This window comes from Streptopelia decaocto (genome assembly GCF_964273445.1).
Source record: "Streptopelia decaocto genome assembly, chromosome: 12".
Lineage (NCBI taxonomy): Eukaryota > Metazoa > Chordata > Aves > Columbiformes > Columbidae > Streptopelia > Streptopelia decaocto.
The window spans coordinates 14,902,943-14,916,459 of record NC_138667.1 but is presented as its reverse complement, the minus strand read 5'-3'; the positions used below and the strand labels follow the sequence as shown (position 1 = coordinate 14,916,459).

General features: G+C 43.2%; 1 protein-coding gene across 1 annotated transcript in view; it reads right to left on the bottom strand.

Annotated features, from left to right (window-relative positions):
* WWC1 (WW and C2 domain containing 1) overlaps positions 1-13,517 on the bottom strand; it is a 66,633-nt gene that overhangs the window by 19,709 nt on the left and 33,407 nt on the right. The window contains exons 3-9 of the mRNA XM_082063685.1: positions 11,494-11,697; positions 9,754-9,830; positions 8,887-8,966; positions 7,827-7,956; positions 7,219-7,365; positions 6,130-6,203; positions 816-1,058 (exon numbers count right to left, since the gene is read on the bottom strand). Coding sequence (XP_081919811.1) covers positions 816-1,058; positions 6,130-6,203; positions 7,219-7,365; positions 7,827-7,956; positions 8,887-8,966; positions 9,754-9,830; positions 11,494-11,697 — 955 coding nt within the window. The remainder of the gene's footprint in view (positions 1-815; positions 1,059-6,129; positions 6,204-7,218; positions 7,366-7,826; positions 7,957-8,886; positions 8,967-9,753; positions 9,831-11,493; positions 11,698-13,517) is intronic.

Genomic DNA, 13,517 nt, shown 5'->3' with positions numbered 1-13,517 from the left:
GGATGGTAAAAGTCCTGTAGCTGAAACATCTGAGATGCCTATATTTTTTCCAGCATGATAAAACCATGAAAAGGCTATGTAGAAAACTGGCATAGTCTGGACACTGAGCATGTAGAAGAAATGAAAATATAGAGCCACAGCAATAGTGAATGCAACATGCCTATTCCATATATATTCAGGAGGCTGCAGCTAAAAGTAACATTGCTGTAGCCACCCACATCCAGATTGTAAAGCGCTTGCAGGCAGTGCCTAATGCAGTATTCATCCTCACTGTACATTCTCCTGAGATCGCCCCCTGCAACACAAGTAAAATTAGGGAGGATAGCTGGCATTTTTTTCAGCTCATTGAGATTCACAGGATATTCCATGCAACTCCCACAGCCCTGTCAAATACCAGTTCCTACAGGAATCACATCCGAGGATGCTCAGAACAAACAACAAATTTTAAAAATTTAAAATTCCATCTGTTGACATTTACCGAGCTCCAGACTGCACAGCAACTGCAGAAGCTGATGCGAGGTGCTGGCTGCATACAGAAACATCGTAGTACGCTAACATCATCCTGGGCTATTTCGAGCATTTCTCACATTCTCACAGAGGATCCATTTGTAGGAACAACAACCTTTCCCCGCTTGGGGAGGAAGCCTTGCAGGCGGTTCCTTTTGGGAGATGACTTCAGAAACCTCCTAAGCAGAAGCAGTCTCCTGGCAATCTGTGGGCACGCTGCTATCAGCATCCAGTCGGGGATGCTGCTGCTTGTTCCCGATTGCCTCTTGTCCACCAAGGCGAGCTCTGTCCTGCACCCAGGAACCTACCTCTCAGTGAGAGCTTTGCTCTGCGTGTCTCTAGCAGCCTGAAGGTCTTCCTCCAGCCGCCTTCTCTCCGTCTCCAGTCTTTCCACTTCTCCTCGAGTCCATTTTCTGGGGCTAACAAATCGCATTTCTTTTAAGAGCTCCTCCTTCTCATTAATTAATATGAGACGATCCCGCTCAGAGTCCAGCACGCCAGGCCAGGCCTCGCTGTCAAGCTTAGCCAGTTGTATCTTCAGGTTTGCTACTCTGAAAAAAAATAAAACCAAAAAAGCAGTTATTCCACAAGGACTGTCTGAGCGGCTTGCTGCAGAGACACACAAAGGTGTACCATGACCAAACACATCTCCCCTGCCCTGAAGGAGGCTCAGAGCTCAGGGACAACCACCCTCATGCCCTCCTTACCAGGGTGTTGTAAAGTGACGGCACCATTGGGAGGTGGATACGCAGAATGGGATTTTAACTCAGGTTTGCTCCCCATGGTGAGCTAATCTGCAGCGTCCGCCAGTCACGGAATAGTGTATCAGATATTCCGGATCTCAAAAAAAGGTGTCATTTACACTATAGGGTGTTTCACATGCCTTACAGCTAATGACCTCACAGTACTTGCTGTGGAGAGTATTTTGTGGTAAATATCTGATCTATAAACAGTTTTATGGAAAAGAACTGTATATTCTCCTTATACGATCCAGAAAGGCTGATAAAGATCAGTGGTTACTCAAAGGTTTAGAAACTAATTTTGTCTTTACAATGAGGAAGATGATCACACGCATGCTGCTGCTGGAACAATCCAGGTGCTGACTCAGCATGAAGCATCTGGGACACGTTAAATAGTGATGCTGCTTCTGGTGCAGCCTGTGCCTGGGGAAGTGAAGAGTCCAAGAGGCAGCAGGATCCCACCAACATCCACAGCCATTTATTTGCATGAAATTTAAAGTCTATTTTCATTAGAGGTATCACCCCAGATTTCAGTTTCAAGTCTGCATCACTAATCCTTCAGCACTATCACATCATCTCAGGAAGGAAGATGATTACTAAAAGCAACAGCAATACCGATCTAGAATTCGGCAAGAGCTTTGACTGAGAGCAGAGGAGAGCACAGCTCGTGGTGGGTAAGGAGCCTGCTCACTCAACTATCTGCCCATGCCTCATTTCCCAAATATCTGGGAATGTGGAGCTCAGCTGGCTCCGCAATGCAACACACAGAGGGAAGCAAAAAGCCAGCAGCAGGCCAGGATACAGAACCAAGGGCAGTCCTGTCAGTCTGCCCAAAGGATGCCGTCTCCTTTGGACTCATCACCTACATCTCTTAATGACCTGGTGGGATGATAATGGTCATTTGGTGAGAAACAATAGTATAGATAAAGCTGAGTAAGAGTTACTAAGGACTTGCATTCGTGGAACTCGCACAATCAAACGTGATTTGACTGGGGAGCAGGGAACAGGGAGGGCAGATTGGGCTGGGGGGGAGAAATCACAAAAGCTTACAAGGCAAACAAGGAGAAAAAGTGTCTTGCGATATAAAGCGAGATATTTGCAAAAATAATTCACCCGACTGAAGACCAGAGAGTCAAGGCATGCATGGCCCTTCACATGATTAGCTCAGGTTAATCTCTCACTCAGGTTTAGTAAATACCTAAGAAATGGAAGCGGAATGCTGTACGTGTAAAACAAAAGTCCAATATTCATCTCCCTTTGAAAAGGGCTTTGTGATCTGGTGACAGAATTACCGGCCTTAAATTAGGCGCAACAAATAGTTGTCGGTACTAATCTGGGATTCATCTCTTTCTGGAGCTTGGTTTGTGCTACAGAAGCGCCCAGGATGGTGCCACCTCCTCCCGCAAACCAGCACACATGCAGGCAGAGAGCAAACTGAATGCCAACTAGCAAAATCAAAGTGTGTGGAGTAAGTAATAAGATGCAGATCTGGGCAGCAGCAGTTACACGACTGCTGAATGGCCTGGAAGAATAAACCTTTGTCTTCCAAGCTCCGGAGGCCAAGAGGAACTCAAGCCCAAGTGAGCCTGTGAAGGATTAGGCTCACACAGGCTGACCTGCCTTCTCCGGCCCAGGAGAGTGACTAGAGATCACTTTTCTGAAGAGAAGCCTCACCTTCTGTAAACCCTTTTCCCACAGCAGATTGCTTACTCTAATTAAAGTTCCATAATTGATAGATATTCAGCTCAACTATTTTTAGGTCTTCCTAGGAGCCGTTTTGTTTTTGAGTGCCTGATTAAGTGCAACACTGTGCTCCAATGAAGAATTAACAGTGGCATTAATTCATAATCCAAGAATTCCTCTGTGCATTTTGAAGGGATATGAGTTTAAGAGGATTGGCTGGCATTAATCTGATCACTTTTGGCATACATTTGCATGGATATGGCTTTTCCACTGGAATTCGTTCTCTATGCATTTCCGAGCCTAACAGCTTTGTTAAACTAACCTCAAGTTTTACCCTGCTTTGTAAATGATCATCCTTTTTCAGTTAAAAGGAGGTTTATGTACTCTATTTTTCCAATAAAACAGACCATTACAAAAGAAATGCTCTGCAGACTGTCTGGCACTTGGCTGAAAACTCCGGCCTTTCAGCACTTGCTGACCGAGCCTGACCTGCAGCGCTGCACAAACCCGCAGCGCGGTCACACCGGCCTCAACGGCCACTGCCCTGTGAGACCGAACAAAACACAGAGCCAGAAGCTCAGGTTTTATTTAACTGTTTTCTTTTTACTTAGAAAAGTTAGAGGATTTATTCATTGCCATATCAAGTCTCTTTTTTTTTACTGGAGAAAGCTGGTACTTATCTGTGACACAGGCGTAACACATACAATTTTAGTCTCTTTGGAGATCATTTGGAGCACATGCATCTCTACAGAAGTGCACACTAAAGATGTGTATCCATAACCAGTATTAATGATCCTATATTAGATCAGCCTCTGCTCTTCAGAAAAAAAAAAAAATCAAAGTGGGAGATGCGGTCTAAAAACTGACCAGTCAAATACCCACCAGTGTTGTAATGCTGCTAAACGTGATGTTAAAATGTTCCAGTTTAGGAGATGATAAAACATACTTTAAAAATCTTCACCAATCCCAAGCTGAAAGTTTAACTGTTGATGGAACTAAAGCAGTGCCCAGAGTGCAAGTGCTATGCAACTGAGTTCTTGCAGCGTGTCTGAAACTGTACAACACAATTCAGTTGCATCTCTGATCACAGCTATGCCGCAGTCGCTATCTCCTTGCAGAGATGTGACACGGACATCGCCCTTGACATTATACCCATTATCAGCTTCCAATCCAATTAAGCTAAAGGTTTGTCACTGCAGTTGCCCTTTGTTCTTTTTTGCAGGTTTAATGTTATCTGCTTTAGGGCTCTCGTCTCACTGAGCTGTGGAAGGAAAGGACTTTGTGGTGGGTGAGGGAACACGCAGACTTGTACTCTGGCAGTTATGGGTGGTGAAGTTCAGCAAGATATTCACCTACATCTGTGCCTTCAGTCTGATCCACAGCCATGGTGTAAACAGTTCACTTTCAAAACCATCAGCCCCTTATAAAGCTGGTAGTTCTAACTTAATTCATACAGGATCATCTTGATTTGGGGCCTTAAGTTCTACCTTTCCAGATAACTTTTAGCTCCCTTCACCATACGTGCAAGGGCAAAGCACTTGTCCTTCTATTGCATTTTTGGAACATTTTAACATGCTGCTGCGGGGACAGGAAACACTTCTCACATCACAGGGAGGAATTCTGACAGGAGACGAAGGTTCCTTGTGAGTCACTGCATCCATAGTGTTGTTCCAGCTTAAAACCAGCTCAGGTATTTGTTTCTGCAGCTCCTACTAAAGACCATGCCAAAACCACAGTGCTCTGATAGCTGGAGATCTTTTCATTTTGGCATCAATTATTCATGCCCATTCAAACTCATCCTTCCTCACAATAATGTTTCTTAAACTCTGAGAAAATCTATTGATAACCTAAGACAGACATGAAGTATCAAACCTTTAACTGCAAGATTGTGTTGAGTGCCTTTCATCATTACTTCCAATGAACTATTGTTCTGTGTCTGTAAAGTTCTGTCTCTTTTTAAAGAGCATATTAATTATCTTCTCTGATTTCTCATAATTCACTTGCCCCACCTTGGAAAAGACACAGGCTAAAGTAAGAGTGCTCCACTTCAACCTGAAGGTATAAAGTCAGTGTGAGTTAAACCACAATCTTCAGCAAAGCTGAAAAGTAAAAAGCCACTTTAGCACTAAAAAATTAACCGCTGGAGGACTAATAATTTTAACATTGTTTTAAAAAGTCACAGAATTATTTGAATGTCAAGCTAGTTTGGCAAATCTTGGATTGGCAAAATAGACAGTTGTGATAAAATTGGTCCACCTGGGAAGAAAAGTGTAAGCTCACATCAAAGGCAGCTGGGCACACACAGACCCTGACAACCGCCACAGATACAGATCCAATTTTATGCCACTGAAAAACATGGACAACCGACTGTGCCAATATACTAAAATGAAAACACTATGAGTAACCTCAGCCTGAAAGTCTCCAGAGACTGGGGAAAAATCCTTTTCTTCACGCATATCCCATGGACAGATTGTACCATGCAGCTGAATTTTGTTATTCTGGAATTGCAAAGTCCCACTAGATCAGGCAAAACTCAAGTCACCACCACTGATGGTTACATTGTTGGACAAGGACTAGGCCAGTCAAAGTCTAAATAATAATGCTTGGTGGTTTTTCATTTAACAGCTGAGTTAGCTATTATCTATTAAAAAAGTAAATTCCAGAAAACTTTTGCTTAAATTGGCCTGTTAAGTAGGTACAAATTTTTTAAAGCTATTCTTCATCCATCTCAGATCAGAGGGCAAGGGTGAATATTTACGTTCTTACAGAGAAGCAGACAAGCCCTGGAATTGTAGCCATTGACCATATTTTGATATGTGAGGTGTTAACACAATATACATTTCTCCTTATCAGACTTAGAGCCATGCAAACATTCATTTCATTTTGAACAAGGCAAGGAGATGCCTTGTGATACAGCCTCCTTATTAGGAATGGGGAAGCATTAGCAACAGGCAGCAAAACCACTTATGTCCCCACAGGTGTGGCCAGACTGAATTCTTCATCTATTAGTCACTCCTTAGTAATTTCTAGGATGGTTATTTATTTCTTGAATGGTAATGCTGGCCCAGAAAGCCTATTGCTTCACTGGCTCAAAAATTACAATGTTTATTTAGCAGTGACGCTGGGTTTCAATCCGAGTGGCACCTTTCCTGGTGAAACATATCTTCAGAGTGAGCTGTGCAACAGTCCAAAGAATTACCTTCTCTTTGCTTCTTCATACTGGAGGCGTAATCTCACTTTCTCAGCCAACTGGTTATTGCTGCTGGTAATAAACTGAGACACAAAATATAAAATCAACAACTTAGTAACCACTCCTCTGGTCATGTTCCCAATTTAAATTGTGATGTTACAAGTTACACCTGTTCTTGTCAAAGAATGGAAAAATGTTTCCTTTGGTTAAATTTCTCATGAATGTTTCAAATGCTTAAAATCCCAGGGGATTCAGAGGCTCTTTTTTGGTCTGGTTTACCAGACAAGACAGTCTCCCACACCTATCTCAGGCTTCTAGTTTCATGCACACACAAGCAGCTTTACGATCTTTCTTAAATTGTGTTTGCGACCATTAATTGTGCTGCATTTTGTTTTGGACGGCGTCTTGCTTTGGTTGTAAAGTCCTAAAGACCAGGGACATCCCATCACGCCCAAACCTGCAGATATTTAGTCCCGTGTATGTTGCTGGCTGAGAGTGGCTGCAGACGTGCATGTGAAGGTTCCCAGGAGAGGTTTCTGTGGCAATGCCCTGGGAGACACAGGATGCACCCACAGCGCTGATCGAGTCCTTCCCCAGGCCACCACCACCCCGACAGCTGGGACCTTGTTCCACAAGCAGGATTGAAGGTTTATGAGCCCTACAGATGTTTGATGGCATCAAAATACCTGCCCATACAGTGTCAGTCTCATCCATAACACACTAAAAGCCAAATGCACTCTTAAGAAAGAGTCCTCCTTAGAACTCAGCCCGTAGGTAGCTGCTGAATGTTGTTTGTCTAGTTGCATATTGCTGCTGTAAGAGCTAAGGGAGTATTTGTATCAGCAAAAGCTACACCTACAGGCAAAATAAAACTTCCCTTTTATTCCCACCTGGGTGGTTCTGATAGGGACAGCATGGGGAAACAGCAGGTTGCCTTTGGAGATACATTAACGCTACACACAAAAATGAAAGTTGCACTGAAGTTCAAAGCAGGAGAAGGTATAATTTCATAGTCACCTGCCCATGCTTGGAAACTCGTACTACACCTAGTTCAGAGGAATGTCCCCACGCGCCCTCGGTTTCTCACGCACTACTCACATTTCCCGACACGTCCGTCTGGGAGCTGACATCCAGGTACTGCCGGGGTAACGAGGGGCTGGAGCTTTCCACGGACACGCTGCTGGCCCACAGCTCTGACTGGGATCCTCTGTCATTCACAAAGCTGTCTTTTAACCTGGCTAAGCTCTAAAACCATAAAAAGCCATGAGGTGAGCTCACTCCTGCTTGAAATACCTCGGCAGCTACATAGCTTTAGCCTAAGCTACGTGATTAAGTCCTGGCCGTGTTTACTGTGTGTACTCAGACCCCGCAAACAGGAGGTTGGGCATGGCTGGACCACAGCTCCCACGGCATGAAGGAACCCCAGGCATTAGCATAATATAGCTTCATTCCTGACCAAAAAACCCTGAGACAAACACTCATCTCTAAGCAAGTGCTTACTACTGTTAGTTGCTATATTTTATACTTCTTATTTCCAGGATACAAAGAACAAAAAGGCTGCAGTCCAACCGCACTACAGAACTAACTCATGTTAGTAAAAATCTCAAGTACATATCCGAAATACAAAATACTTACATTACTTCTCAGAAATCCAATCTGATAGCAATGGCGACACAAAATACTATAAAGCCATCCTGTCTCAATACCTGAATAAGGTCTTGCTTTTCCTTCTCCCCTGATGTGATGGCCTTCTTGAGAGCTTTCATTTCACTTAAGATGGCTTGTGCCTCATCGAGTTTGTAGCCACCTTGAGTATCAGACATTTTCATGTCAATTCTGCATGGAAATATAGAAAAAATACAGCAAGCTAACGCTTCATAAAGTCCAGTTAATTTAATCATCCTAGATGCCTGCATCGTGACATTGATTTTTAAGAAAAAAACACACTCCGAAGTATAATAAAGACAATGGAAGGAACAAAGAACCCCACTTATCACTGCCTAAGCTACTCCACTCAGAAGTACATGAAAGTTCAGAAAGCTGATTTTGGCCATATCATCTGTTTTGACTCCTTAGGGAGGACAAAGATGCACACAAAACCTCCAAACCTCGGGCTGACTGCTGCTACTTTGTTTCTAACCCAGAGAGGATCAATTTAGCCATCTATGAGAATTATGTTATTTTCAGTCACTATGTCAAAAACCAGGCACAGATCTCACATGCGTGGATGCGTTTCCTTGTGCAATGTAATTATGAGCCACCTCTTCCTTCCCTGTTCTCAGAAGAATTCTACTGCAGTTAATGTTTATAATACACAAGATTTTAATCAGTGACATTACTTAAAACATTCCAGATGTCTATTCATAAAAGGTAAAGTACCTGAAACTTTTCCTCCCTTTCCACTCCACCCCAATTTTTTCCTCAGTGCCCTAAACCATCAGTTCTTATAATTAAGACAATAGGCTGGACTGTGTCATCTGTATTGAGCAATACTGAGTAAACCAGAATGCCATTTAACTGGCAAGATCTTGGTTCTAACTCTTTTTGCCATGAGGCTGGTTCTGATGTGGTAAATCACGTACAGGTCTTGATTTGAGAGAACCACCTCCATATCTGTGTGCTGCTTTCAGCTGCATTTGCCAAAGATAGCAGCAGCAACACATTTCAGCTTATGCTATTAGGCCAGCTAATTATAAATGTGGAGGGGGATGCATTACAAGCCAGAGATGTTCTAGACGGAAAATAAGATCTTGAGAAGAAACTTACTTCTTCAGTGTTTGAAATCCATGTTCTTTGTACTGGAGTTCTTGTTTCATGTGAGCTACTTCTCTCTTGAGTTTATTAACCTGTAACAAGATGTCACATTTTTACAGTGATGAATATTAGGTACACATTTATAGGAACATTTAGGTACAGCACTACCCATTCAATTCAAAACTTATTCAGCGTAGGCAGTATTCTAATCAGTTCATCTCGGCAGCAGCTAACAGCCCTGACTGCATCCCCATCAGGATGCTATCGCTGGCTGGGGATTTATCATGTACCCAGATATTACACCACTTAATTAGAGGCTCAAGGGAAGTTCCAGCCTCATAAGCAGAAAAGCCGAGAAAAAAATCAAAAGAGATAGGAATGAAACACATGTCTATTTTACTCAGTAATGTTTAAAACCTTCCCAGTCATTAAAAAAACATTAAGCATCAGGACAGGAGTTACATTGCAGCGACAGAAGCCATCCTCCAACATGCCAAACTAAAAGGCCCCACTGTGTGAGTAACACAGCACGATGATAATACATATTGTAAATCCACTGACCCTACAGCTTGCTGTTTTATATTCCTCCACAGAGGCCAGACTGACCTACTTTGCTTTAGTCCTTTCTTCTGCCCAAACTGAGCTCTGCACGGGAGCAGCCGCTCACAGCCCTGCCCACCCCGGGCCAGAACAGCTGCTGGTCCCTGGCAAACTCCTAAGACTGCAACATCTGAGAATTCTGATAAATTACCTCCTAGATTCAGAACAGCAACATGAGCTCTTTCAACTGCTTTGGCATCTCCTTTTAGTATTTGCCATGATGTTTGGAAATACCCACAAATTACTTGTGGTAAGCAAAGGTCTATTTGCACTACTTACCCTGGATTTTGTAGTAGCAATCTCTGCTTTGAGGATCTCCGGGTCATACTTGGAACTTGACGATGAGCCAGAGAGCACTAGAACAAACACAACACTCGGTTCAGCAGCTCTACCCTCCTCCCTGCTCTTCTACCAGCCCATCACAAAGCAAGACCTCCCATCGCTCCCGCACACCCAGATCTCCACACATTGTTGGTGCTTTTTTCAGATCTCTTCTCACCCACCAAAGGCAGAGAAAAGCACCAGTGCAGTCAAGTACTCCACAACAAGTGTATAGTAAAGAGGCCAGAGCATGTCCTGCCTCTCCCAAGTCTTGATTTGTTCCAGGTTAACACACTTAACTCAGACTCCCAAACACATTCACTCCATTCAATAGCGTCGTTTCCTGCATTTCCAAAGGCATTTAATGGAACTGAAGGGACATGCCTTGCATAAAGGTTTACCTTTTTTTGTTTTAAGACTTTCTCATTGAGTAAACAACCCACTGAACGTTTAGAAACTAAGAAACGCAAAGAATGAGAAGAAAAATCTGATGCCGTCTCGCAGCCTTGAGGACATGACCAATCATATAATGTGTCACACCGGATTAAATCAATCTCCCATTAAGAGCAGAATTTTCTCCTCAGCAGCAGTTAAAACCCTTCTGCTTCAGAAGGTACAGAAGCTCCCCAGTGTGCAATGTTGCTAGAAGCAGCTGGAGGCAAGGGAGATATCTTGATCCTTGCAGCCATCAGTTTATGCCCTATAAACCATGGGAAAGCACTTCCAGCTTTTTCTGTTTGGTTGTATTTTTAAAGACAGATCACATCACGCCAGAGTAATTCACGTTCCCAGTGTTCTCAGTGCACTGCTCTGGGGCACCAGCACTTGGGTAGAGAGCTCTTCAGAAAAGACCAAGAACTGTACTGCAGGGATGATGGACAGGACCCTAGTCAAACAATCCTTCAGTTGACACAAAACTACTTAAATACTTTTTAACATCAGGCACAGGATTAGCCAGTGGAATTCACCACCATAAAACATAACTGAGCAGGGGGAGGTCAGTCCATGGATGGGGCCAGAAAGAGCATAAAAAGTTGGCAATACTAAGGATTATAAAAAATATTCTGGAGAACTTGAAAAAAATAAATCCTCCTCTGGACATTTTCTAGCTCCTAACCAGTAAAAATAAGGAGGAAATTCGGCCATCTATAAATTTCTGCACCAATCCTTGAAGCAACAGCTAGTGAGGAGCACACAACAATGTTCTTCATCTGCAGAGAGATAATCCACCTATGTTAGCTTTTATATGGCTTAATATACATACCCGTAGCTCCCCGAGACAGTCACTCAACTACCTTGGGGATGTTAAACTCCAAAAAGGCCTGGGAATGCTACCTGGGATGAGCTTTCTTGCCTTGTTTCTATACTTTGCACAGGGGAATCAAGGAAAATACCATATAACTTCATTCCTTCACACCGAGCCAACCTCCACATTTTTTCCCACTTGTTGAAGTCCATGCTGAAAATGTGCACCCCAAGTCCAGTGCCTGAGCCAACCACAATAGTGTTTCATGACAATCATCCTTTACCAAATAGGTGCTGGGCAGCTATTGCTTTTGGGTCAAACTGAGCAAACACGGAGAGTAACACAGCGTAACTCATCCCACGCTCTATCAGAGGAGCAGCTTCAAGTGTTTTACTGTCCCAGTGGGTTCATGACTGAACAAGTCACTGGATAAGAGTTCATCGATTACTCACAGCTGGTCTGAGAGCCCAGTTTGTGCTCCCAAACATCATGCAGCTGCCGATATTCTTGCTGGGCCAATTCAAGCCTCTGTTGTTTCACTTGATAAATCTCCTTCTGCGCAGCAATTGCCTCCTGGGCCAGGACAAGATAGTCTTTCAGCATATGCTCCTGCTCCCGCCGCCACTGCACACGAGGGTCTTCTATCTGTGTAGTTTCTTAGAGAGAAAACAAAAGGAGGCAAGATCAAGAGAAAGCAGGTTTGCGTTGCTGCCTGGAGAAGCTCCGCCACTTCTGGCATGATTTTAAAATAGCCCCTTGCCCCATATCCTAACAGAAAGGTGGAATAAGGACATTTTCATTTTTTTCTTAGGAGGTGACCACTGATCCACAATGAACTCCAGCAAGTTCTGCCATGCTCAATCACGGTGTAGAGCAATTCATGACAAAATCATCATACAACTCTCCAGCTCCTCTGCTGCTGAAGCCACCCTGGTTTTGCCTCTTAAAGTGTCCACACAAGCATATGCACACACAAGCTCTAAGATACTGACGTTGACTGTTGGACTTATCTTTATTGTAACTGCTTTATAACTAATAAAATACCTTTACTATTTCACTGATAAAAAACTTTCAGAACACATCACTGCCACGTGACTGCATTATACTGCATCCGACAACATGAAAGGAATTAACAACTCTGGCTGCCAAGTGGTTTTTATCAAAAAGGAGAAAGAAAACCTTGCTCAGATTCCACAGGTAAGTAAAAATGAAGACTCATTAAATCACAGAATGTCTCCATGAAAGCATCTCAAATGACATTATATAAACAGCATCCCAGAAAAGGAGTAAACACTTCCCCCACTGAAAGCAGGCACACAGTAAATCACTGCAGAATGCACGAGGTGGAGTTTAAGAAAAATATTTTTTGGTAACATAGGCAACGCACTCATGAACAGCTATACCACTTCCTTCTCCGTTACTCCAACACAACCATTACACTGCTTTTCAGGTTCTAATCGTGAAAAAGGCGTAAGGTCACAGACACACAGCTACTCCTAATACTAATTAGGCAAATTTATTGTCAGTATTTGTCTCAGTTTTGTGAAGAAGTGTCCAAAATATTTCTCATTTCTCTTTCAAGGCCATTATATGTTCTTGCTTGGAACAGGTTCCAACACTCAGACGACTAAGTGCTCTAAATTGTCTAAACTACTGTGCTTGAATAAGGATGCCTAGTTACCACATAATGAATAATTAATAAAAAGGAGCTACTTGAAACTATCAGTAGGAGTCTAATCTGCATATCTTAAAAGCCTCTTTAAATATTTAGTAAAAGCTGCCACGGTGGAAGGTATGAGCAGCTCTTACGCAAGTCAGGCATTAGACTAACACCACAATACACAGAGTGTAGGGAAGAGAACAGTCTGACAATAATCCTAGGAGCAGAACTAGGAATAAGGATTTTACCCAAGGGACGGACACTCAATCATTGTTACAAGCTGTCAGTGATCACGCTGAGGAGAAAATTAGCAGGATACTCCAGTAAGAACTTGTTTTAACGGCATCCCAAGACCCAAAAGAACATATGGTATTGCAAGTTACATAGCAAAACTTAGAGAAGCTGCAAAAGATTTAAAAAAACCTTTAAAGATACTGACAGTATAGTTTGTAGAAGCATTTCAACAACAAGTCCTTTATAGGTCTTGCTAGCACAAGCAACATGTCAGCTGAGGTAACACTAAAGATAAGCCTGGACCTGAAAAACTGCCCCAAAATAACGTGATGACAAGGCAGCTCCTTGTGGCAGGTGCAGGTGCTGGTGCCTCGCAGGGAGCACGGAGCTCGCTCTTGGAAGGAGCACGAGGAACGTCAGGGAGATGCAGCAGCGCATCAACTGCCACTCTGAAAACCCCAGGCTCCAGTCTCTGTTCTTGCCCCCGAATGCCACTTTCCAGACAACCCACACCCAGGAGCAAACACTCCCTTGACTCCACCGCTGAAGCAGAGGGGAAAGTCACCACCAGTCACACAGCAA